Below are 24,660 nucleotides of genomic sequence, written 5' to 3'. Positions count from 1 at the left end.
AAGAGACATTTCTTGTCAAAGCTTTTTGTCTTGAACTCATCAGGACAATTCAGCAACCTTGTAAATAGGGCCCGAGCCATTTGCTCACCGTGCAAGCCTGATGCTGAAATAGGGCGCATCCTGCGGGTTAATGGCCACCCTGATCAGATCATTTTACACCGCATATCATGCAAACTCATGAATGGGCCCAAGGCCATCATTTTCACCCCTGAAAAGTTCCCAGTCTACCTCACTACCTCAGATTACCCTGGAAGGGCAAGTACGTCAAAAATTTGAACAACAGGTGAAACTAGCTGTTTCACTCTGCCACTATGCAGTAGCAACACGAGTGGCATTCACCACTAACAGGATGCTACCGTCAAGCCATAAATGTGTTCTGCTTATCACAGGAATGTGTAATCTGGTGTATAAATTTCAGTGCTGCTGTGATGCTAGGTATGTAGGCCATACATCCCAAAGGCTGGCAGATCATGTGAGACAGCATATCCCTTCCACTGTTCAGACCAGTAAAGGTGCAGACCATAACTAACCAGCCCATGCTTGCAAAACTCAAAACAGTGTCCAACATTGGATGTGATTCAGTGATTGGACAACATTTGCTAAATAATTCTCAATGTACTAAGAATTACACTAACAACCAATTTAAGATGGTCAGTCGTGCTCTTAGTGTGGCACATTTGCGTGTACAGGAAGCTGCATGTATTAATATACAGGGCCTTGTTCTTTTGCAGACAGAAAGAATATGTACACACATTGCCCTAAAACAGGCTCAATGGCTTCATCAGAGTCAAGCTGCTTGGTTTAAATTTCAAACAATGCTTGGCAGTTAACTGTCAGTCATCATCTACTGATGCATTCTCCATGGCAATGCCTCTACCAGAGTCCATTTGTCAACTAATCAGCACTGTCTTCTCATACAATATAAATATGTTGTTTCCCCAGGGATTGGTATTTTCTTGCAAATTGTCCTGATGGGTGCAAGACGAAAAGCTTCCACAGAAAATCTCTTTGATCAGCAATTCTCATGTTCTGTACTATCAAGCAACTAACATGTTATTGTCATTGCAGGCATGTTATACAATGATTTAATGAGTGTAATTTCATAAAATCTATACCTATGAACGTCAAATCAATCTCATCTTTGTTGAAGTTTAAAAAAGTGCTCTTATAAATATTCTTAGAGCATCACTAACAGGACAGCTCAATTTATGTGTCAACCTTCTCTCACATCAATTCTACATCAGCTAGCCAATGGTCAAAACTAATTAACTTTTAATGAGGTAATGCATTTGGGGAAGGCTAAGGCAGCAAAGGCATCCACAATAAAGAGTAGGATAATGAGAAGTGCAGAGGAACAGAGGGCCCTTGGATGCATGTCCACGGCTTCCTGAAGGCAGCTGGACAGGGAGATAAGGTGGGCAAGAAGGCATAGGGATATTTGTATCATTAGCCAAGGGCTAAGGGGGATATTTGTTTCATTACCTGTGGGTTAATGGGAATATTTGTTTCATTAGCCAAGGAGTATAAGGGCTTGGAGGTTATGCTAGAACAGCATAAAACACTAATTAGGCCACAGCTGGAGCACTGTTTGTAGTTCTGGTGACTGCACAATAGGAAAAGATGTGATTCCACTACAGATAATACTAAAATTTATGAGGATGTTGTCTGGACTGGAGAATTTTAGTTGTGAGGAAAGGCTAGATAGGCTAGGGTTGTTTTCTCTGGAACAGAGGAGGCTGAGGGGAGACCTAATTGGAGTGTATAAAATGATGAGGGGTCTACATAGTTTGGATAGGAAGACCCTATTTCCCTTGGCTGAGAGGTCCATAACCAGTGGACATGGATTTAGGATAAGAGGCAGGAGGTTTAGAGGCGATTCAAGGAGAAATGTTTTCACTTAGTGGTGAGGATCTAGAACTCATTGCCTGAAATCATAGTAGAGGTGGAAACCCTCATAACACTTAAAAAGTACTTGAATATGCACTTGACATGCAATAATCTACAAGGTTACAGGTCAAAAGATGGATAGCTACTTGTAGACTGGTGTTGTACAATGGGCCGAATGGCCTACTTCCATGCTGTAAGTTTCTATGATTCTATATATATATTCTGAGAAAACACTGATAAATACTATTTGTGAATGATGGGTTCAAATTGTAAAAATATGCTTAAAACACAACGAATAATGCATTGTGTTGACAGTAAGTATAATTATAATTTAAAACGGAGAGGATTAGCATCGACTTTAAACTCATCCAATGCAGGGAAGATCAATATAATGAAGTGCATCACCATGGGAATGATTTGCTTTATTTTTCTTCCTTGTCCTTACATCATGGCAAAACATGATAAACAAGCCTAATTAAGGACAGGTAAAATTATGTCCTTCAACATACAGAGCAAATGTTATGTTCATTTGAAAATACATCAGAATTAAAAATAAATACCACCATGTAAACTAATGTATTTAGGTTCCCAGTGTAATGAATACCTGTTATCTCTTCAAATGTTACATATAATAATGCTGACTGCTGTGAGCCTCACACAAAAGGGGCAATAAAAAAATATAGGCTTCAACTTACATATTTTCTTCTCCAACAATACAAATTGCTGATAGAAGCTTGACTGCATCTGTCATCATGTTAGGCTGTCTTGGGTCAATAGCTCTGGCCAGCAAGAATATACTTCGTTCTTCTCCCAAGATTCTTTCCAATCCATACTAAAATTAGTGAGGTGGCAGATTTATTGCATATCAGTCACAAAATTACTTTTTCAGGTTTACTGAGTAATTTGCAATCAATACTAAATAAATACATTTGCTTTTATTTTCTAAAGCAGTTAAAAAAGCTTGCTGCAGTCCATTAGTTGCAGCTCATTTTATCTGCTGTCTTTGCATTTGCATGGATATCATTTTCAGAATTGGGCAAAAGGCTAAATAAATTGCAAAGGTTAGATTTTCTGCTCAATATGAATTCAGCCACGATATCATATTTTCATTAATTATTGATATCCATCTAAGCATAATTTTAGAAAAACATATACACAAATAATTTCAAGTCAAACTTGATAGTCTTTAATGAAACACTCTTGCACTTCATCCAAAGCTACGCTCCATTATTCAGGAAAAATAAACTATTATCTCCAGCAGGTCCATTTGCTGACCTTTATTGGACAATCAGCATTAGAACATTATATCTCAAGCTTGTAAAGAGAGTGCCAAAGGAGAAAGGGAAAATTCTTGCTATACATTTGTGAAAAACAAAGCACTACAGCTAGCAAATCTGAAACAAGGTCAAACATCACGGCAACATCATCATTCACTAATTAAGTTACCTTGTTGTTCATAAACGCCCTCAAACACTGAATCACTTTATGCTGGCTCTTGCGGTCATTTTTTTCTTGGCTATCATGAGGATAAAACAAAACTTTTGTTTTAGTTCACAAACCAAACGACATTTCAATAAGCAGATGATTGGACAACTTAAAATATAGCATTAGAAACTGTACTTACTGCTTCTTATTCAGTAATTTCTCCAGGACATCCAACAGCTGGCTCAAACCTTCATTTCCAAAGCTTCCTACCCAACTGGAAAAAAACAGAATACATTCAATCACAAAACTAAAACACCAGAAGGTGGAAAGGGTGGAAGCAATCAATCACAGCGCACTACTTAATGTTTTTCAATAAAAGAAAATAACAATTCTATTCCAAATTAGGAATTTGCAGTAAATATTGGATATTAGTAAGGAACACTAGCAAAAGGAAAGTAAAGTTAAATCAAGTCAAAGTGAAATAAAGTAATTAGGTAAACCAAAGTAAGATAAAGTTAGCCTAAGTGTAGTATAGTTAAGTTACTAGTAAATTATCTTACTCATTCTACTTACTCTAAGTGTAACAAATAGTTTTTAGAGTTATGGGGTGGCAGGTCAGCTTGGCCAAGTGGAATGTACATCCTGTGGTATGTGTGAAGTCATGGACGCACCATGTGTCCCTTACAAACACATCTGCAGGAAGCATCACTAGCTGCACAAGCTTGAGTTCTGGGTTTCAGAACTTGAGTGGCAGCTGGAGTCACTGCTTTGCATCTGTGAGGCAGAGGACTACACGGATAGCACGCTTAGGGAGGTGGCCATACCACAGGTCAGAAGCATACAGCCAGAGAGGGAATGGGTGACCGCCAAGCAGTCTAAGAGAATCCGGCAGGTAGTGCAGGAGTACCCTGAGTCCATCCTACTTCCTAATCAGTTTTCCATTTTGGATGCTGATGGTTCCTCAGGGGAGTGCAGCCAGGGCCAAGTCTGTGGCACCACGGGCAGCTCAGCTGTATAGGGTGTTTGTGGGGGGTGGGGGGGAGAGAGGAAAAAGAATGGAAGGGCAATAGTTATAGGGGATTCCTTAGTCAGGGGATCGGACAGACGTTTCTACGGCAGTAAACGTAACTCCAGGATGATGTGTTACCTCCCTGGTGCCAGGGTCAAGGATGTCACAGAGCAGCAGCAGGACATCCTTCAAAGGGAGAGGGAATCAGCCAGAAGTTGTGGTACACATTGGTACTAACGATATGGGTAGGAAGATGGATGAGGTCCTGAAAGCAGATTCCAAGGAGTTAGATAGGAAATTAAAAAGCAGGACCTCAACAGCAGTAATCTCAGGATTACTCCCAGTGCCACGTTCTACTGAGCACAGGAATAGGAGGATTGATCGATTAAATATGTGGCTGGAGAACTGGTGTAGGAGGGAGGGCATCATATTTCTGAGGCATTGGGACCAATTCTGGGGTAGGTGGGACCTGTACAAGATAGACAGGTTACATCTTAACGGGGCTGGGACTGATATACTCGCAGGGAGATTTACTAGTGCTGTTGGGGTGAGTTTGAACTTTAGCTTGTCAGGGGGGTGGGAACCTGAGGGGTGGCCCAAATTGGAAGAAAGTAAAGTTGATAACAGGAAGTAGTAGTGAGATTGCAATGCAGGAGAAACAAAGCAGAGCATTGAGTATGCTTTGAATGCAGAATGATGTCAAGAAGACAAAGTTAAGGGCACTCTACCCGAATGCACGCAGCATTTGCAATATGGTAGGTGATCTAAAGGCACAAAGAGAGGTAAATGGGTATGATATAATTGCCATTACGGAAACATAGCTGCATGATGACCAAGACTGGGAACTGAATGCTGAATATTCAAGGATATTCAACATTTAGGAAGGAAAAACAACAAGGAAAAAGAGATGGAGTTGTGCTGATAATAAGGGACGGGATCAGTGCATTAGTAAGGGAGGATCTCAGATCAGAAGAACAATGTTTGAAGTCTAAACAAAAACAGCTGGAAAAACTCAGCAGGTCTGACAGCATCTGCAGAGAGGAATATAGTTAACGTTTCGAGTCTGAATGACTCTTCATCAGAAATAAGGAAATATAGAAATGAGGTGAAATATAAGCTGTTTGAGGAGGGTGGAAACGTTAACTGTATCCCTCTCCGCAGATGCTGTCAGGCCTGCTGAGTTTTTCCAGCTATTTTTGTTTTTGTTTCAGATTTCCAGCTTCCGCAATATTTTGCTTTTATTATAATTTGTGGAATCTGTTTGGGTGGAGCTATGAAACAGACAAGGGCAGCAGACATTGGTTGGAGTTGTGTATAGGCCAACAAACAGTAGTGGTAATGTGGGGCACGGTATTAATCAGGACATGAGAGAAGCATGGAGCATGGACAATACAGTAATCATGAGAGACTTCAATCTGCATATTGACTGGGTAAACCAACTGAGCACTAAAGCTGTGGAAGGCAAGTTTCTATCTTGTGTTAGGGATGGTTTTCTAGAGCAGTACATTGAGGAGTTGACTAGAAGACAGGCAATTTCAGATCTAGTATTATGTAATGAAAAGGGGCTAATGAATAATCTTGTTGTAAAAGAACCTTTAGGGATGATTGACCACAATATGATAGAATTTTACTTTATGTTCGAAAGTGAGGTAGTTCACTCTGAAGCAAGGGTGTTAAAGTTGAATAAAGGGAATTATGAAGGCATGAGGGACAAATTGGCTGAGGTGGTTTGGGAAAAATGCATTAAAAGGTATGGCTTTAAATAGGCAATGGATATTCTTCAAAGAACTATTTCATAACTCACAACACCCATACATTCCTTCAAGGTGCAAAGACCGGAAAACAGTCAGTCAACTATGGCTGACAAAGGAAGTTAAGAATTGTGTAAAATTAAAAGAAAAGGCTTATAAAGTTGCCAGAAGCAGTAGTAAACCTAAGGCAGTTTTTAGAATACAGCAAAGGAAGACCAAGAAACTGGTCAAGAAAGGGAGAATAGAATATGAATGCAATCTCGCAAAAAACAAAAACAGACTAAAAGCTTCTGTAGATATGTGAAAAGGAAGCATTTGGCTAAGACAAATGTGGGTCCATTACAGGCAGAGTCAGGAGATTTCAGAATGGGGAATAGAGAAATGGCAGAGATGCTAAATGATTACTTTGTGTCTATTTTCACTGAGGAAGATAAAGGGAAATTGCCCAGATTTAGAGATCGAAGTGACTAGGGAGAATGAGGAGTTGAAGGAAATTAGTATAAGTAAGAAGGTTGTATTAGAGAAATTAATGGGACTGAAAGTTGATAAGTCCCCAGGACCTGATAATCTGCATCCTAGTGTTGAAAGAGGTTTGCTATACAGATAGTGGATATATTGGTGATCATTTTCCAAAATTCTAGATTCTGCAATGGTTCCTGAAATTTGGAAGGAAGCAAATGTCACCCCACTATTTAAGAAGTGAGGGAAAGAGAAAACAGGGAACTACAGACCTGTTAGCCTTACATCAGTAGAAGGGACAGTGCTAGAATCTATTACAAAGGATGTGATAAATGAATACTTGGATAATCATGATCTGATTGGGCATAGTCAGCATGGACTTGCGAATGGGAAATCGTGCTTGACGCACTTGGGAGTTTTATTGAGGATGTTACTTACAAAATTGAAAAAGGAGAGTCGATGGATGTAGTATACTTGGATTTTCAGAAGGCTTTTGATAAAATCCTCCACAGGAGATTGGTTAGCAAAATAAAAGCATATGGGGTCGGAGGCAATAAACTGGCATTGAGTAAGGATTAGCTAACAGACAGAAATCACAGATTAGGAATAAACGGGTCATTCTCGCGTTGGCAGGCTGTGACTAGTGGGCTACCGCAAGGATCGGTATTGGGCTCCAGCTATTCACAATGTATATCAATGATTTGGAGGTGGGGGCCAAATAATATTTCCAAGTTCGCAGATGATATGAAGCTAGGCAGGAATGTGTGTTGTGAGGACGCTGTAAAGCGGCTACAGAAGGATTTGGACGGACTTAGTGAGTGGGCAAGAACATGACAGATGGAATATAATGTTTAAAAATGTGAGGTTATCCACTTTGGTAGAAGGAACAGATGTGCAGAGTATTTCCTAAATGGTAAGAGATTAGAAAGTGTAGATGTACGAAGGGACCTGGGTGTCTTTGTCCATAAGACACTGAAAGCTAACATGCAGGTGCAGCAGGCAATTAGGAAGGCTAATGGAATGTTAGCCTTTATCACAAGAGGATTTGAGTGGAGGGGTAGTGAAGTCTTGTTTCAATTGTTTAGAAGCTTGGTTAGGCCACACCCAGAGTACTGAGTACAGTTTTGGTCCCTTTGTCTCATGGTATTACTGCCATAGAGGGAGTGCAATAAAGGTTCACCAGGCTTGTTTCGGGGATGGTGGGACTATCTTATGAAGAGAGATTGGGGAAACTGAGCCTGTATTCTCTACAGTTTTGGAGAATGAGAGGTGATCTCATTGAAACCTACATAATACTTAAAGGACTAGACAGGATAGATGCAGGTAAGATGTTTTTCCTGGTTCGGGAGCTAGAACCAGGGAACAGGGAATTTCAAAATCAGGAGGAAGCCACTTAGTACTGAGATGAGGAGAAATTTCTTTACTCAAAGAGTTGTGAATCTTTGGAATTCTCTACCCCAGAATGTCATGGAAGCTCAGTCATTGATTATGTTTAAGGTAGAGATTGATAGATTTCTGGTTAACAATAACGTAAAGGGTTATGGGGATAGTGTGGGTAAAAGGCAATGAAGTGTTCGATCGGCCGTGATTGTACTGAATGGCAGGGCAGGCTGAACAGGCTGAATGGCCTCCTCCTGTTCCTATGTTGCAATGTTAAATATTATTTTCCATACTAAGACATGACTTATAATGAGCATAAACAGCACACATTTAAAATAATTTGTATCAAGTATTTTTATTTTTCATCATAGAAACTATGGACAGAATTTAACGCCCCACCCTGGGAGTGGGCCGGGGTCAGGCGAAGGGTTCATTTAATTGGCTGGGTAGGTATGGGGTGGAGAGCGATTGTTTTCCTGACTCTCTCCTCCTCCCAACACCACCCCATCCCACCACCACCCCATCCCACCACCCCCATTAAGTCAGGAGCAGCGAAGGTTGCGTGGACCTCCCTGCTCCTAGGTCAATTGAGGACCTTAAGTGGCCAATTACTTGCTACTATAGGGTCTCATTTCCTCAGCTCTGGTATTTAATGGCTGCAACAGTAACTCCATCCACCAGCCAGAAAAACCCAAGTTTGCCATTTCCAAGGGCCCAAGCCACATGGCAACCGGCCAGGAATATCCCGCAGCCTGCCTGAGGGTTCAGAGGTGCTCTCATGATTGGACACCCTGTGCCTCACAGAGGGCCCGCCTGCAGCAATCAAGCAGGCCTCTCACCGGGGCCTGCCTGACTGGCCCCAGTGAGCCAGCTCCACTTATCTCTACTCCTGGCCTCCAGTGCTGCTCCTGATTCTGGGCCTACTGCTGTACCAGCAGTGGCCACCGCTCCCAGCGGCACTGATGCAACTGAAGAGCTGCAACCCTCTGACCAACAGCAACTCTTAGAGACAGGACCCTCATCTCCAGAAGCCCAAGAATCTTAATGACATACAGTTAAGATTTAATCCCATCGGGGCTCCCAAAATGGCAACTGCAGGGTTACTTGCAGCTATCCTGCCAGTGGATGGGGGGGACCGCTGGAACCACCAAATTCAGCTCTATGCATTGAACTGCAAATTGTCTTTGCCAACCACTGTCATGGCAAACATTTAAGTTATTAAACTTCAACATTTCAATGCACATGGCAACCGGCCAGGAATGTCCCGCAGCCTGCCTGAGGGTTCAGAGGTGCTCTCATGATCGGACACCCTGAGCCCCATAGAGGGATTGCCTGCAGCAATCAAGCAGGCCTCACAGGAGCACTTCCCTACACTACATCTTTTGAAACAACATAGAAGTATTTCTCTTAAGGCTGCATTTTTCAAAAAGAAAGCATTAAATGCAGTTTCCCCACTAAGAATGAAGTTACATTAAATGCCTTTGATACCAACGGTCACAGACAAGTAAAAGATTGGGGAGAGAGGAACCCAAATCTGTTTGCTAATACAAAATTTGCCAGATCTCACAGAATTTCATATTGATAGTGTCTAGCACTAAGTACAGTTATAAAGCATGACCATGTGGTTTACATCAGCTAAAAATGAAAGCCTGTAACCTTGTAATCATTTAACCCGATAGTCGACAGTTGCTCAGTTATTACTTGATTTTCACACATGCTTCTATTAAAACCTATACTTAATGATTTTTCCAGCAAACAACTTCTAATTTCATTAATGTTTGACAGGAATGCAAAAAGGCTGATGTTGTATGCAGAAGCTATTACATTTCCATTTTTACCCAGCTATAATAATATGATATGAAAGTAAGCTGTAACCTACAGAGCTTACAGATTGAAGTTCCATGTAAGAAATCAGGTTGTCATGTAGTTTATCACTGGCACATAGCTTACATGTCAGCAACCATACAATCAACACATGTCATGCCTGCCAACCCGCTCAATTACGTTCAAGTGTGCAGTCAGTCAATTTTAAGGTCCAACAAAAGACCATCTCTCCTCAGATGAAAGCTTTTGATAAAGTGCAGGGATGATCAAGTCAATTATCGAAACATTTGGCATACCTCAAAGATACTTTTTAGTTCATATAAATTTATATTGTGAGAAATATAAAATGAATCCACCTTATAATTGACATCACCATAAAAGCAGCAGTGGGCAGAATTTTGCCCTCGGATGGCATGCAGGCTCCACCAGCTTGGCGGCAGGCAGCCAGCCGACCCCCGCCACTGAAAGGGGGCCCGCCACCATTTTAAGTGGGCGAGCCAATTAAGGCCCGTCCAGTGGTTCCTGTGGTGGGGGGTTCCCCCATCTGTTAAAGTGCGCCCTTTCGTGCATGCACATGAAAGAGCGCACTGCTCCCTGAGGCAAAGTCCTGTCTCAGGGAGATTCATGACAGGTAAGTTAAGTGTAAAAATAGAAACATTAAAAAATTAACATGTTGCCCATGACAATGTCACACGAGATGGGATATGTTAATAAAAAAACTTTATAACTTTTTTACAAAACGGATATGAAACTTCATCCCGCCAGTGGATGAAGTTTCATGAATAATCAGGAGCCCACTGGGCTCCTGGCCTGCCTGCCAGCCTTAAGGTTGGCCGGGCAGGTCTTTAATTACTTTAATTAGCCTGTCAATGGCCTCAATTGGCCATTGACAGGTCGGTGGGCGGACAGCTGATTTTGCTGTCCGCCCGCTTTCCTAAAAATTTAAAGGAACCAGGATGACGTCGGGAATTCCTCCCGACGTCATCCCGGGTCATCTTTCCCTCGATGAGCGGGCCCCGCCCCCAAGTCACCGAGGGGAAAATCCTGGTCAATGCGTTTTAATACTGGTCACAAGGGTTCCTAAATTAAAGATATTTGATAACATTTATCCTTTGTACTGTCCAGTAGCATGTAGCGTTTGAAAGGATCAAAGTGAATCCCTGCTAACATGAAGAAAATGCACAACAATCACAATTACTGCCAAAGGAGAATCCAATACCAGCTGTCAGGAAATCTGAGGATTACTTCTGCGAACACTGATCACAGAGAATCAATCATCTAAATTAATCCATTGGTTCTGGGAAAACAATAGAGTGCTGTAGAAAGCAGAAACAGAGAACAATGGCTCTGAGTGTTTGGGAACCAATGATTCTGGGCCTAACATATGAAGCATACCATATAGTGACATCTTCTAAAAATCAATGCCAAACTGATACTGAAAAATAAATCATAAAAATATTACAGCAGAACTAAAAGTCTTCTGGAATGCTTAAAAAGTGTGCATCATGATGAATGCCAATATCACCCTTTGAAGAGAAGGCCCATGATAGGCACAGCAAAACAAAAACAGAAACAGAAATACCTTGACTAGTCTGTGGGAGAGCTCTCCCAATTTTGGAATTAATCTCCAGATGTTATGAAGAGGATTTTGCAGTGTTGGCTGAGCTGGGTATGCTTTTCCATATCAGAATGCAATCTCAGGTCGATGCTGGGTAGCATATCCTTTTTTAAAAAAAATATTTTGTCATAAAGCCTTGTTCGATCATTTCAGAGGATAGTTAAGAGGGAAGCAGATTGCTCTGGTCTGGAGTTAAACATAGGCCAAAGCAGCTAAGGATGGCAGATTTCCTGACTAAAGGATATTAGTGAACCACTGAATTTGTTGAAGAGGGAACAGAGTAGAAAAGAATCTTGCAGGCAGAATATTTCTGGATTTCCAAAAAATATCCAAAGATACCACATGAAAGGCAAATGAATAAAGGTCAGGGCACATAGAGTCAGGGTACCAGTAACAGAATGAATAGCTAGCTGGCAAAAAGCAAAAAGTAGGACTGGAAAAAAGCAAAAAGTAGGCCTAAGCACTATTCAAATTTGCAGAAAGTATAAAGTGAGGTCCCACAAGGATCACTGCTGGAACCTCTATTCTTCACAACTTACATTAATGATTTAGACTTTTAGGGCAATAGTCAACCCTGAGGATGATTGCATGAAGTAACAACAAAACATTAATACCCATGCCAAATGGTGTTACATTTTCGTCAGCATAATAAGAACATAAGAACTCAGAGCAGGAGTCGGCAATTCAGCCCCTCGAGCCAGCCCCTCGAGCCTGCCCCACCATTCAATACGATTATGGCTGATCTCATTTCGGCCTCAACTCCAGTTTTCCGCCCTCTCCCCATAACCTTTCAACCCGTTACTAATTAAAAATCTGTCTATCTCCTCCTCAAATTTATTCAGCGTCCCGGTATCCACTGCACTGCGAGGTAGTGAATTCCACAGGTTCACAGCCCTTTGAGAAAAGTAATTTCCCCTCATCTCTGATTTAAATCTACCATCCCTTAGCCTAAAACTATGGCCTCTCGTTCTAGAATGCCCCACAAGAGGAAACATCTGCTCCACGCTGACTTTGTCTGTCCCTTTTAGCATCTTATCTACCTCAATTAGATCTCCTCTCATCCTTCTAAACTCTAGCGAGTATCGGCCTAAAATGCTCAATCTCTCCTCATAAGAAAAGCCCCGCATCTCTGGAATCAATCCAGTGAACCTTCTCTGAACCGCCTCCAATGCAACTACATCTTCCTCAAGCAAGAGGACCAAAACTGTGCACAGTACTCCAGGTGTGGTCTGACCAATGCCTTGTACAGTTGCAACAACACTTCCCTACTTTTACACTCTATTCCTTTAGCAATAAATGCCAAAATTCCATTTGCCTTCCTTATTACCTGCTGTACCTGGATACTAGCTTTCAGTGATTCATGCACGAGGACACCCAGATCCCTCTGCACTGAAGCATTCTGAAGTTTCTCTCCATTTAAATAATAAGTTGCCTTTTTATTCTTGCAATCAAAATGGATAACCTCACACTTATCCACGTTAAACTCCATCTGCCAAATTTTGGCCCATTCACCTAACCTGTCCATATCCCATTGTAAATTTCTTATTTCTTCATTACAACTTACTTTCCCACCTCTTTTGGTGTCATCTGCAAAATTAGCTATAGTACCTTCTATCCCTGAACCCAAGTCGTTAATATAGATTATAAATAGATGGGTCCCAAGGACTGAACCCTGTGGCACCCCACTAGTTACAGCTTGCCATCCAGAAAAAGACCTATTTATTCCTCTCTACTTTTTGTTGGTTAGCCAGTCCTCTATCCAAATTAATATATTAGCCCTAACTCTATGTGATCTTATCTTGTGTATTAATCTTTTGTGCGGCACCTTATCAAAGGCTTTCTGGAAGTCCAGATATACTACTACAGGATCCCCATTATCCACTTGGCTTGCCACATCTTCAAGAAACTCCAGCAGATTAGTCAAACACGATTCACACTTCATAAAACCATGCTGATTCTGATGAATTGGATTTTGACTTTCCAAATGCTCCATTACTACTTCTTTAATAATGAATTCCAACAATTTCCCAAGGACAGACATTAAACTAACTGGTCTGTAGTTTCCTACTTTCTGCCTCCCTGCCTTTTTGAATAAGGGCGTTATATTAGCATTTTTCCAATCCACTGGAAACCTTTCCAGAATCCAGGGAATTTTGGAATATTATAGCCAATGCATCCACCATCTCTGCTGCCACTTCCTTTAATTGTCATCAGGTTCTGGGGACTTGTCACCTTTTAATCCCAATGGTTTGCTCAGTACTTTTTCTCTGGTGATGTTGATTGTTCTAAGTTCCTACTTCTCTATACCCTCTGCACTACCTGTTAATATTGGGGTGGTACTTGTGTCCTTCACCGTGAAATCTGAGGCAAAATATTGATTATGCATCTCTGCTATTTCTGTGTTCCCCACTATTAACTCCCCAGTCTCATTCTCTAAGGGGCCAACATTCACATTAGCTACTCTCTTTCCTTTTATATGCTTATAGAAGCTTTTGCTATCAGCTTTTACATTTTACCCTAGTTTTCTTTCATAATTTACCATTGCTCTTTTTATAATTTTCTTAGTAACCCTTTGATCTTTAAAAGTTTCCCAATTTTCTAGCCTGCCACTGACCTTCACAATTTGGTATGCCTTACTTTTTGCCTTTATGTTATCTTTAACTTCCTTGCTTAGCCATGGATGCTTTTTCCCCTCCTTACCATATTTCTTCCTCTTTGGAATATATTTTACTTGGGAGAAATTGAAGATCTCCTTAAATATCTGCCACTGTTCATCAACTGTCCTACCTTGTAGTCTTCCTGCCCAGTCCATTAGGGCCAAATCTGCCCTCGTGCCTATGTAGCTACCTTTGTTTAACTCCAGAACACTGGTGTCGGACTCAAGTTTCTCACTCTCAAACTGAACTTGAAATTCTACCATGCTATGATGACTCTTCCCTTGAGGGTCCTTTACCATGAGATCGTTAATTAATCCCAGCTCATTACACAAAGTCAAATCCAGAATAGCCTGCTCCCTGTTTCTTGGAGCAATACGTTATGGAACCCATCTCTAATACACTCTATGAACTCTCCCTCAAGGCTACCCTTACCAATTTGATTAGTCCAGTCTATATGCATATTAAAATCACCCATGGTTATTGCCGTGCCTTTCTTACATGCTCCCAGTATTTCCTGGTTTATACTGTGCCCTGCTGAACTACTGTTTATGGACCTATAGATTACTCCCAACAGGGACTTCTTTCCCTTGCTTTTTCTTATTTCTACCCAGACTGACTCTACGTCTTGCTCTCCAGTGCCTACATCATTCCTCACTATAGCACTGATCTCTTCCTTTATTAACAAAGCTACACCGCCTCCTTTTCCCTCCTGCCTATCCTTCCAAAACACTCAGTACCCTTGGCTATTCAAATCCCAAACCTGTTTTTCCTGTAACCATGTCTCAGTAATCACCACCAAATCATACCGATTTATCTCTATTTGCATAAGGAGGTCACAAATTACTTAGAAAATAAGACTATAAATGAGGTAGAGAAGTAAGGGTTCTAGTGATACGAGTTAATCAAACTTTTAAGATCGCAAACCAAGCACTAGGGTTTATTTCGAGAGGGACAGAATTTGAAAGTAGAGAAGTTATGCTCAACTTGTATTCAATCTTCAATAAACCACAATTGGGAGTGCTCTGTACAGTTCTGACCACCGTGTTATATAAAAGATATATAAAAGCACTGGAGAGGGTGTAAAAGAAACATTCACAAGGAATACCTACCAGAATTTCAAGGTTACACATATCAGGAAAGCATTAACAGGCTTGAAAAGAGAAGGCTGGCAGATGACCTATTGGAGATCTTTAAAAATGAAATGCTTTGAAAGAGCAGACACAGTGTACTCACTTGTAGACAGCAGCAAAACTAGAGGCCATCAATATAAGATGGTCATCAATAATTCAAATAGAGAGTTCAGAAAAGGCTTCTTTATCCAGAGAATGGTGAAAATGAGGAATTCACTACCACAAGGAGCAGTTGAGGTGGATAGTATAGATGTGATTAAAGGGGAGATTAGATAAACATGAATGAGAAGGGAAAAGATGATTATGCTGATATAATTAGATGGGGAAGGATATCAGGAGGCTTAAATAGCACATAAATGCCGGCATGGACTAGTTGGACCGAATACCTTGTTTTTTTGATATTCTGTATAATGCTAGCTAGAATCATGCATGGCAAAAAAATCATTACCAAGTCCCTCAATAACAATCTCGGGGTCAGCACTGACAAGGAGCTTAATTGGACCAGCTGTATCAACATTGTGGCTACACAAGCAGTGTAGAAATTTGTACTCCGCAGTCAGTGGCTTGCAAACAGCATTTGCAAGGTTCAAATCTATGACTGAATATTCATTCACCTGGATAGGTGCAGCTGCAACTCAAGGAGCTTGACACCATCCAGGACAGAGTTTGACTGATGTCCATGGCTCAACTCATCCAATCCACCTGCAACACATGAGTGTAGTTATGTACAATCTACAGTAGGCACTGCTGCAATTCACCAGCGCTTTCCCCCTCCCCCATGCCCTCTACTATCAAAACAAACAAGAGTAGTAATGTGATGGGAACACCACCACGCTCTACTCGAAGTCAAATGCCACCCTGACCTGACCATATGTTGCTATCTTTTCATCACTAGAACAGAATCCGGGGATTTCCTATCTTCCACCAACGGAAAAACTACAATTGTTTATGTAGAAGGCCCACCACCACTTTTTCAGTGCAACTCAGAATGAGGAATAAATGAAATCTTGCCAATATTACAAGCAGGGCAGAGATGGTAGGATGGTTCCCCTTTTACCCACCTCTCAATTAACTGCAACAGAATGTGTTTTTTCAAGTGTTTTAACTCCTTGACCTTCAAGAACAAACACAAGACAGGTTTTTTCATAAGATTAAATTAATAGAAAGAATAAACATTTATTTTTCTCAACACCTAAAATGTAATTGCAACAGCACCTACTCACTCATTGTCATGAAGTTATTAATGCATATATTATTGACAACTTTTTTTTTAAATAGTTAGTCTGTGGGTGTGCCTTAATTGGATTGAAGCCAGCTAGTCTGGGTGCTTTGATGTCTACTAGTTTTGAGATGTAACCAGAGAAGTAGAGGTACATTTGCATTTTATTGAATAGAGCATTCAAGAAGGGGAGTGAAATCTGGCACCTGGCTAGCAGAGACCAAGCAATGTTTATATTACTAATAACATTGATACTTTGAAAGGGATTTTACTGTAGAAGAGGTGGACTTCAAAGGGGCTGGCGATACATTGAGAATTTACATTCAATGAGATGTGCCAGGTATAACAGATGGCAGTTTCATGTGCGCAGGGCAGAGGCAATGCAAGATAAAAGCCTGTAAGCCTAACACTGTGAATGCAAAGGAACCAAAGTGAAAGGAACTTAATTTTGAATTGGTAAGGTAAAAATGCTTTGTCTGGTGTCTGCTTAAAGTCTATGGGTTGCTGTTGCCTTAGTGGAGATTAGTTTGGGAAATTGTTAAAAGTTATGACAGTAGTAATTTGTAGCCATGTGTATATGTTTCACTTGTGTAAATTAATACGTCTCATGTAATTTGATATAAAAACCTCTCAAGAACTGGTGGTCTGATTCCTGAATTCAGAGTTGCATCTCAAACATACAAAATAAAAATATAGGTTATGTTAGTTATTTAAAGTTTCTCTCTGGGATTTTTAAATAACTCAGCTTTACCAACTGCTAGATCATAACACTCATTCACACAAGACATACATACATAAAATGATTACAAATGAGGTGGTATGCAATTAATAAGAGTCCAAAAAGGCAAGATGGTAACTGGCCTGAGGATTTTCTCTTGGTACAATGAAGCATTGGAGGTTGGAAGCTTCTGGCGATGAATTCATAGTGGCTTACTCCTGGCAACAGTAGGTTTCTAGCTTGGTTCTGCAATTCAGTAGAAAAAAGGATAGCCCCACTTTCTCTGTCTGTAAGGAAATGCCAAGCAGGGTCCTTTCTTTTGCTGGATGGGGTCTCTTCTCTCCGTGGTTTCGTCTCCTAAACTGACTGATCTGAGCTGCTCAAGATGTGAGTTAATGTGTTTTTTACCATAAGCTAGTTTCTGTCATGTGAACACGATTTCGCTGTTCCCATTGTCCAAACAAATGGTTCCTGACAACGTTAGTATGGGCACACAATGGAATTTGAATCTTGACCATTTGCATCTCATTGTGATCAAATGGTTTTTCTTCGCATCCATTTTATGGAATTTCAATTTTCAATCTGGGCAATCATTTACCTCAGTTTCTGTTGACATTTAGACAATAGCAACTGTTAACTCCATGGGAGAGGTCCATTGTATTTTGATATCTCTTCAAGTAATGTCCCAAAAATGTTGTTTACATTTTAATGCCCCCACCAGTCAGACAGTCTACTTCCAGCTTTGGACAGTTTCATATATATTTGCAGGCAAGGGGGAATGCCACCTGACCCCCGGACTCCATTTTGTGTCAAAGTAAATTATCATTTTTCCATTCTGCTTTTTAAAAGTAAAGTGCCCATCTTTTTCATAAATTTGCAGGCATAACACCTGTATTACCCATTTTCAAAGACTAAAAGGGAACAAATATCAGGGTTTCAAGCTGCAGTGCAAATCAGCTCTGCAACCCCAAAGCAAATCAAGGAGCAATTCACTGCAAGAATGCACACTCTGTAGGTTCTGCAAGTCTGACAAAAAATAATTAAATGAACATTTTCATGATAGTGCAAGAATATAATCGATGCACTCATTAATTAAGTTGGAGCTGCTAGGAAAAGAAATCCAACTTCATGTATAAGAAATGAATTTTGGAATTTGAAACAATAAACATAACAGCAGGTTCCCCAACTGTTCACTGCCTGTACTAAACCACTGGGAACAGAAAAGTTCTCAGGTTCGTGCTTTTTGCAGAGTTAATGGATCTGAGGGCAATGGTGGAGGACTAAATTTAATATCACTCAGCGAGATAAAAAGAAGTATGAAGAGTTCCTATTTCCAACTGCATCTAATTGATCGCTGCTCAATAGGGCATTAGCGTGGACTTTAAGTGAGAACAAGAATCAGCTCAGATGCTCTAACAGCCAAAATTTAATACCTTGCTATTCTTGTGTTAGTTGATACATGAATCACTGTCATGAATCACTGTCTTTCAGGTTGGCCAAACTCCTTCAGCCCATTGTGCTTCATGAAGCACTGTTCAGTTGATCTTACTTCCAAATACAGGAGCACCGCTGAAGATTAGGAAATTAAGCATTCGTTACACAGAATTTGTAGTTTTAATAAGGACAAAACTTTCAACTTTCACGTTATCAGGATTGGCAAGAGATGCATAGGAGTCAATCAGAATACCATTCACTACTGCATTAATAAGGTCACAGATGTGCTGTTTTGAAATGTATCACGAGGACATCAAGCTCTGCAATTATCAGTGGCATTAAATTGAAAAGCATTCTCAGTTTTTTTTAAACTGCTGGGGGCCTTTTCCCAAGATTCAAAGCAATGTTCACTTCACCCCTTCATGCAACTATCAGCAATCCAATGTTATCCAGAATAGAAGAAAACAACATTTTATCCAAGTTCTCATTGTTTTTGTTATACAATGTTTACATTCTAAGGGGATTCAAACATCCAAACACTCTTTGACATAATGTGGCTTGAGAGATGAGGTAGCCCTGGGGGAGTGAGTAAGTGCCCCTGGTACCTGTGTGAACACAAAAGGAGGTATTGATAGTTAGCCCTTGACATTGTGAAAGCACACCGGATACAGGCCATTGCCTTTAACTATAATCACGGTGCCCTCATCATGAAACCCAACCTTGGCACTCCCTCTGATTCCGACATCCCTTCGACTTAGTGCACTAACAGGATCACCTCCACCATTAGCGCTATGTTCCAAAGTGCCTCTAACACCACCTTTAACACTTGCTATTCTCCAGCACCTTCACCACCTCCATGGCTACCTCAATGTTTGAAATTGCCCTTGGCCTCACAGACCACACATATTTACAATACATAACATTGTAGAAAAAACAATTAATTTGTAACTCAAGAACATTATTGCTACAACCCTACCCAAGATTATTGTGGCATTCACGGAAGTGATATACATTTGCAAGTGTTGCAAAGCAATCATATATTGTTGTCTTTCTGAGGTTATTGCGTCCGAAGGCAAACATTTTCTCCTTTATAAAACAAGGGTTACGTTTCAATTGTTACACATTTCTTAGAGGTGGTTATAGTGGGAGCAACATAAGGCTAATCTTAATTAGAATTAGAAGCAACGTGCAAGGAAAAGAATGTATTTGCTACAATTAACTTGCATCTGGGTTCTCATCAAAACATATTGGGAGCAATGTGCCAGGTACTCTCTTTAATTGCATTGTTGGGGATGGCAAACCTGGCACAGTTTGAATGTGAATTGCGATTGGGTAAAATTCAGATTTTACTTTTAGACAAGTTATCACCTTTTCTGTGTTGAAGATTCCAAAAAGAACAAATTTCAGACAGTATTCTCAGAAAAAAATTAGACAAATAAAAAATTAAAAATAATACTATTTTAATAAAAACAATGTTCACACAGGTCATTTATATTCTTGACTCTTCACATATAAGTGAGTAGGAAAATAGACAAGGACATTCAACTACATTCGGCTGCAAAATTAAATGTCATCATTGCACCTAAATATTTATCCAATTATGTGCATATTGATAACATTTAGGTGGGCTCGATTCAATGTGTATCCAATTAATTGATTAATCCGCACTGATTTTGATATCGGTCTAGATTTACCAGATATTTTATCTCCACAGTAAGAGGCACATGTTTATTAACATTCCAATCATACTGTATCAAGCAGTATTGTATCTTGAGTGCTCCCCCAAGTGCTGCAAGTGGGCAGCTGTAGCAATTCACTTTGCTATCAAATCAGTAGCAACAACTCGCCTCAATTATGCATACGTGCACGCACTGAACAATGCTACTGACTTCTGACTGCAAGTTAAATTACTAGTAATAAAGATAGGATTGGGAAGTCCCCATGTATAGAAACTACAGTCGATCCTTGACACTATTGGTGTGAAATCACCAATTTATAAGAAATTAGCACAGTCAAGCTGCACATCTGATGCAAACGCTGTGAAAAACACCAGTCATTGCAAAAATGTAATAATTATAGCTCAACTAGTCATGTAGCAGGGTAAAAAGCAAACACAATTTGAAACACTCGTGTTAGGGAAATTCAAACTTGCAATAATTTACCCAAATATATAAACAGTACTCTAGAGGATAGCAGTAAGGAGGGATTCAACCAATTTTTTTTAACCCAAGTTTTAATACTCTTTCAAAAAAATGAGGGCAATTCTGGATAGCACTGCTGAATCATTTTGATTGGCAGCCTGTTTAAAATTATTTTTTTCTCACAGCAGGGTTCATAAATTGGCATAATTTACATAATTCATTCCAACTGAATACAATTCATGACTTAGCAATACCTGCAAACTCAATGAGGTAAATTTTGCAAAAATATAGGTTATGAATTCTGTTGCAGCATTAATAAGAAATACCTAAAAATTTGCTACTATTCAGCAAAAATTATCTAATTTTATAAGCGATGTCAACATTTTAAAACACTCAAATGTATTCACATACAACAAGTGGTAGATACATTTGATTACTTGTGAACAAATAAAATTACAATATTTCATTGTGCTATTGTTACGATGCCAGCTGATGTTACGACTGGACAAGCTTGATCCCAGAGTGGAACTCAGCTTGATAGATCCTAACTTTTATTTTTTGTTTTGATATGTGTCGACTACCTACTGAACAGAGTCACAGAAGTCAGCTGATGAGCTTTTAACAAAAGAAAAAAACATTTATTTGACAAGATGAAAGATATTACAATACTCCTTCACCCACAACTATACCTTTTTACAGTTATATACAGGTTTGTAAGCATAACACAAGTTACAAAAACTATCTTATATTCTAATGTTCACAATAATACACAGTCCATGTAAACCAATTGGCGACCTGTGGTCAGGCACACCACACTCTGAGAACAAGTGACAGATGCCACTCCAAACAAATGCTATGAATCTCTCATCAGCTCCCCCATAACACTAGTTAAACTATGAGCCAACCAATCTCACTGTCTTTTACATGAGGGCTTCCAATCTCCACTCTCCAAGAACTTGCTTTTAAATTTTCTCCCAAACTGATGCTTTCTGCAAGGTTCCACCTCCAGGGTTTCAAACTCTCTTTCCAATGTTCCTCTCCTGTGGATCACCACATGCATTCAAACTTCATTCCACACACACACACTCAAATTCTCAGCAATGCCAACAGGAGACCACTGCTTCACATGCCCACAACACAAGTTACAAAGCTTCAGCTGTCTCTTTGGGCCTTCTGGCTTCTCACAAGCCGTTTTTGCTTTAAATCTGCTTCCTGCAGCTTTTCTTCCTTTAAGCTTGAAGCTTCGAGCCTCCCTCTGCTCCTCACTCTGAACTTCACTTAACAGGACCTTTCCAGGTTCCTGTCCTTCCTTTGACGAGAAGATCTTCTAGGGCCTTTCTCCTTAATTCCTGTCTCACTCTTTGGCCTTGAGACCTTTCTTCTTTAGCTTGGGACTTGTGATCTGTCCCTTTTCATGTCCTGCCTCTTCTGGCACCTTCTACCAACTGAACTCAAGTTGCTGCTTTTACTCTGTATCTGTGTGTGTGTGTCTCTCTCTGGAATGCTGTTGCTAGGTAACAGCGCAGTTTTTTTTCCTCTTATTTACTTTAACTTCTCTCCAAGAGTCATAAACCTCATTAGAAATGCAGGTATACAAACAGCTTTAGGCCTGCTGACTCCCTCAAAAATGAACCTAAATCCCAGGTTTCACCTTCTAAAGTGAAACTAAAACTCAACTTGACCTTTTCTTAACACACAAATACAGAAATACAAATCAAACTTAAACTTAAAGCTAAAACTTATTCCCAACACCCACAAATACAAACATAACTTACTAAAACTGTCTCTATTTCCTAACACTATATAAATTACAGGTTAAGTAATCTAACACAAATCTTCACATGATTTTATCATTTCGAATATTTTCATGAATATTATACCATGGTAAGCAAAGCACCTATTGTTATACATCACATTAGATACAATTATTTTAAACTAGAGAAAACGTATACTACAGTATATATGACAAAATAACAAATTCGGTACCTTCAACTTGAAGATCAGTTTCAATATAATATCAAAAACCAATTTCCACTCCTCTGTCAGAGTAATTTATCACCCAAGTTTAATACAATTATAGAGTTTCAGTTGCACCTTCTCTTCCTTGAACTTCTAGATGGTAGAACGCTGTGTATATTTTTGGAGACATTATGAGAAGTAACACTGATGCATAATAAATCAGAATGCAAAAATAATCTCTCATTCACAAGTGACATCACTAAAATGAGAACAGTAATGACAGTCAAACACAAAAAGGTCGCTTCAGGATCCTCAAGAAGATACAAATATGATGTGCAAAGATGAACAGGGTCAATCATAAGAAATAAAAATTTTAAAACCCTTAACACCCTCCCCTATCCTGACTCCCCAACAAGAAAAATAAAATTCCAAAAAGCCTGAGGGAGAGGAGAACCCACACTATGGCCAGGATTTTTCAGATGGCAGGGTTTGCTGCTCTGCCACCCAAGAGTCAGCAGAGAACTCATCCCCACTGATACTGGCTACCCTGCAGCCATTTAACGCTCCAAGCATGCATCTTAAATAATTCCTACATCTCAATAGAACATCTGTGGGTTGAAAATGACTAACAGTGTCTATAGAAGGATGAATGCACTAAACAAGAGAAAATTAATGTTTCTCAACATATGAAACTCACAAGAATGTTACAATCTGTAAGCATGGTTCTGTTCCACTGCTTCCTCCACTGGATGAGAAATCACTGAGGCACAGCAGGCAGCCTATACCCAAGAAGCTACTAATTTCATTTATCCACCAGAAGGAACTTAAACAATGACTAAAGGAGACTTTCAATTGAACTTTGCATCCTCCTTACAATACGCTTTCAAAATCTCCTCCCATACCTCCAGCCATATGGCCAACAACATAAACTCAAGTGGAAAGAGATGAAAATTCAAGTTACACCAGTCCTTCTTGCCATATAACGTTACTTGCTGCAGAATTAAAATTATGAAGCACAGTCATTTCAGCTTTGACAAATGTCACTGAAACAAAACTTTCCTGATGGCTCACTTTATCGAGCAACTAGCTAAGCTGCATACACCAGAGAAACCCTAGATTCAACCTCTGCACTGTGCTGAGCACAGTGATCCTAGCCAGCCCAGGGATAGCTGCATTGTCATTAAAGGCCGCACCATTCAATTGTAAAGGAGAAAATTGAGGAAGATTGCCATTCTGTATCGACGTTCAGCGAACCCTGAGAAGCAACCATATTTACATGAGAGGGAACATACTTATTGTGGATGTTGAAAAAAAAAGTCAATTTTCAGCATGATGGTGTTTGCAGAGCATGGAAGTAGGTAGTGGGGAAAGGTGTTCACCTTTTCTGAAAGATTTTGGGAAGCTTTTAATATCTTCCCAGAGACAATGAAGTAAATGAGTCTGGAATATAAATGCTCTTTTTCTTACTCGCTCGTGTAGGTAAATAAATGGGCATCAGTTAAACAATGCATTATTTATCAAACCAATATAATTTTTACAATAGGTTATAAAATCTAAATATTCCTCTTTTAAATTAGCATTGGTTAAAATTCTGTTATCAAGAATGAAACATGCTTCAAATAATTGTTGAATACAGTAACCCTGCGTTGACCACCGCCAAAAAATTACTTATGAAGAACTACAAATGCAGCAAAGGAGCTTCTTCCATTTGATCCTGTAAGTATGATCCATGGATTACATGAAGGTGGCCAGTATTTTACTCATCACAGTCAATAGCACACCTTTTGTCTCTACATCATCTACTCTCAACACATAGGCAATCGACCCAATGCTGGGTGGATCTGCAATTAGATTCGTTTCAACAGTTTAGAGAGAACATCTCAAGTCAAGGTAGTAAAATTGGCTAAACACTATTCAAATTGTTTTCACTGTGATATTTACAGACAGAGATAGAAACACAAACAAAGGGAGACAGCAAGTCTAAAATTATATATCTGCATTTCTAATGAGTTTTATGGGCTGGGTAGACAACTGGGGTCGTAGACATCT

At 39.9% G+C, this 24,660-nt stretch overlaps 1 protein-coding gene across 1 annotated transcript in view; it reads right to left on the bottom strand.

Moving 5' to 3' along the window:
* LOC121284432 (protein diaphanous homolog 3-like) overlaps positions 1–24,660 on the bottom strand; it is a 784,525-nt gene that overhangs the window by 556,948 nt on the left and 202,917 nt on the right. The window contains exons 6-8 of the mRNA XM_041199892.1: positions 3,512–3,586; positions 3,334–3,403; positions 2,583–2,719 (exon numbers count right to left, since the gene is read on the bottom strand). Of these exons, the coding sequence (XP_041055826.1) occupies positions 2,583–2,719; positions 3,334–3,403; positions 3,512–3,586 (282 nt within the window). The remainder of the gene's footprint in view (positions 1–2,582; positions 2,720–3,333; positions 3,404–3,511; positions 3,587–24,660) is intronic.

Source organism: Carcharodon carcharias, chromosome 11 (assembly GCF_017639515.1).
Source record: "Carcharodon carcharias isolate sCarCar2 chromosome 11, sCarCar2.pri, whole genome shotgun sequence".
Lineage (NCBI taxonomy): Eukaryota > Metazoa > Chordata > Chondrichthyes > Lamniformes > Lamnidae > Carcharodon > Carcharodon carcharias.
The sequence above is the reverse complement of the archived record's forward strand: the minus strand, read 5'-3'. Positions and strand labels throughout refer to the sequence as shown.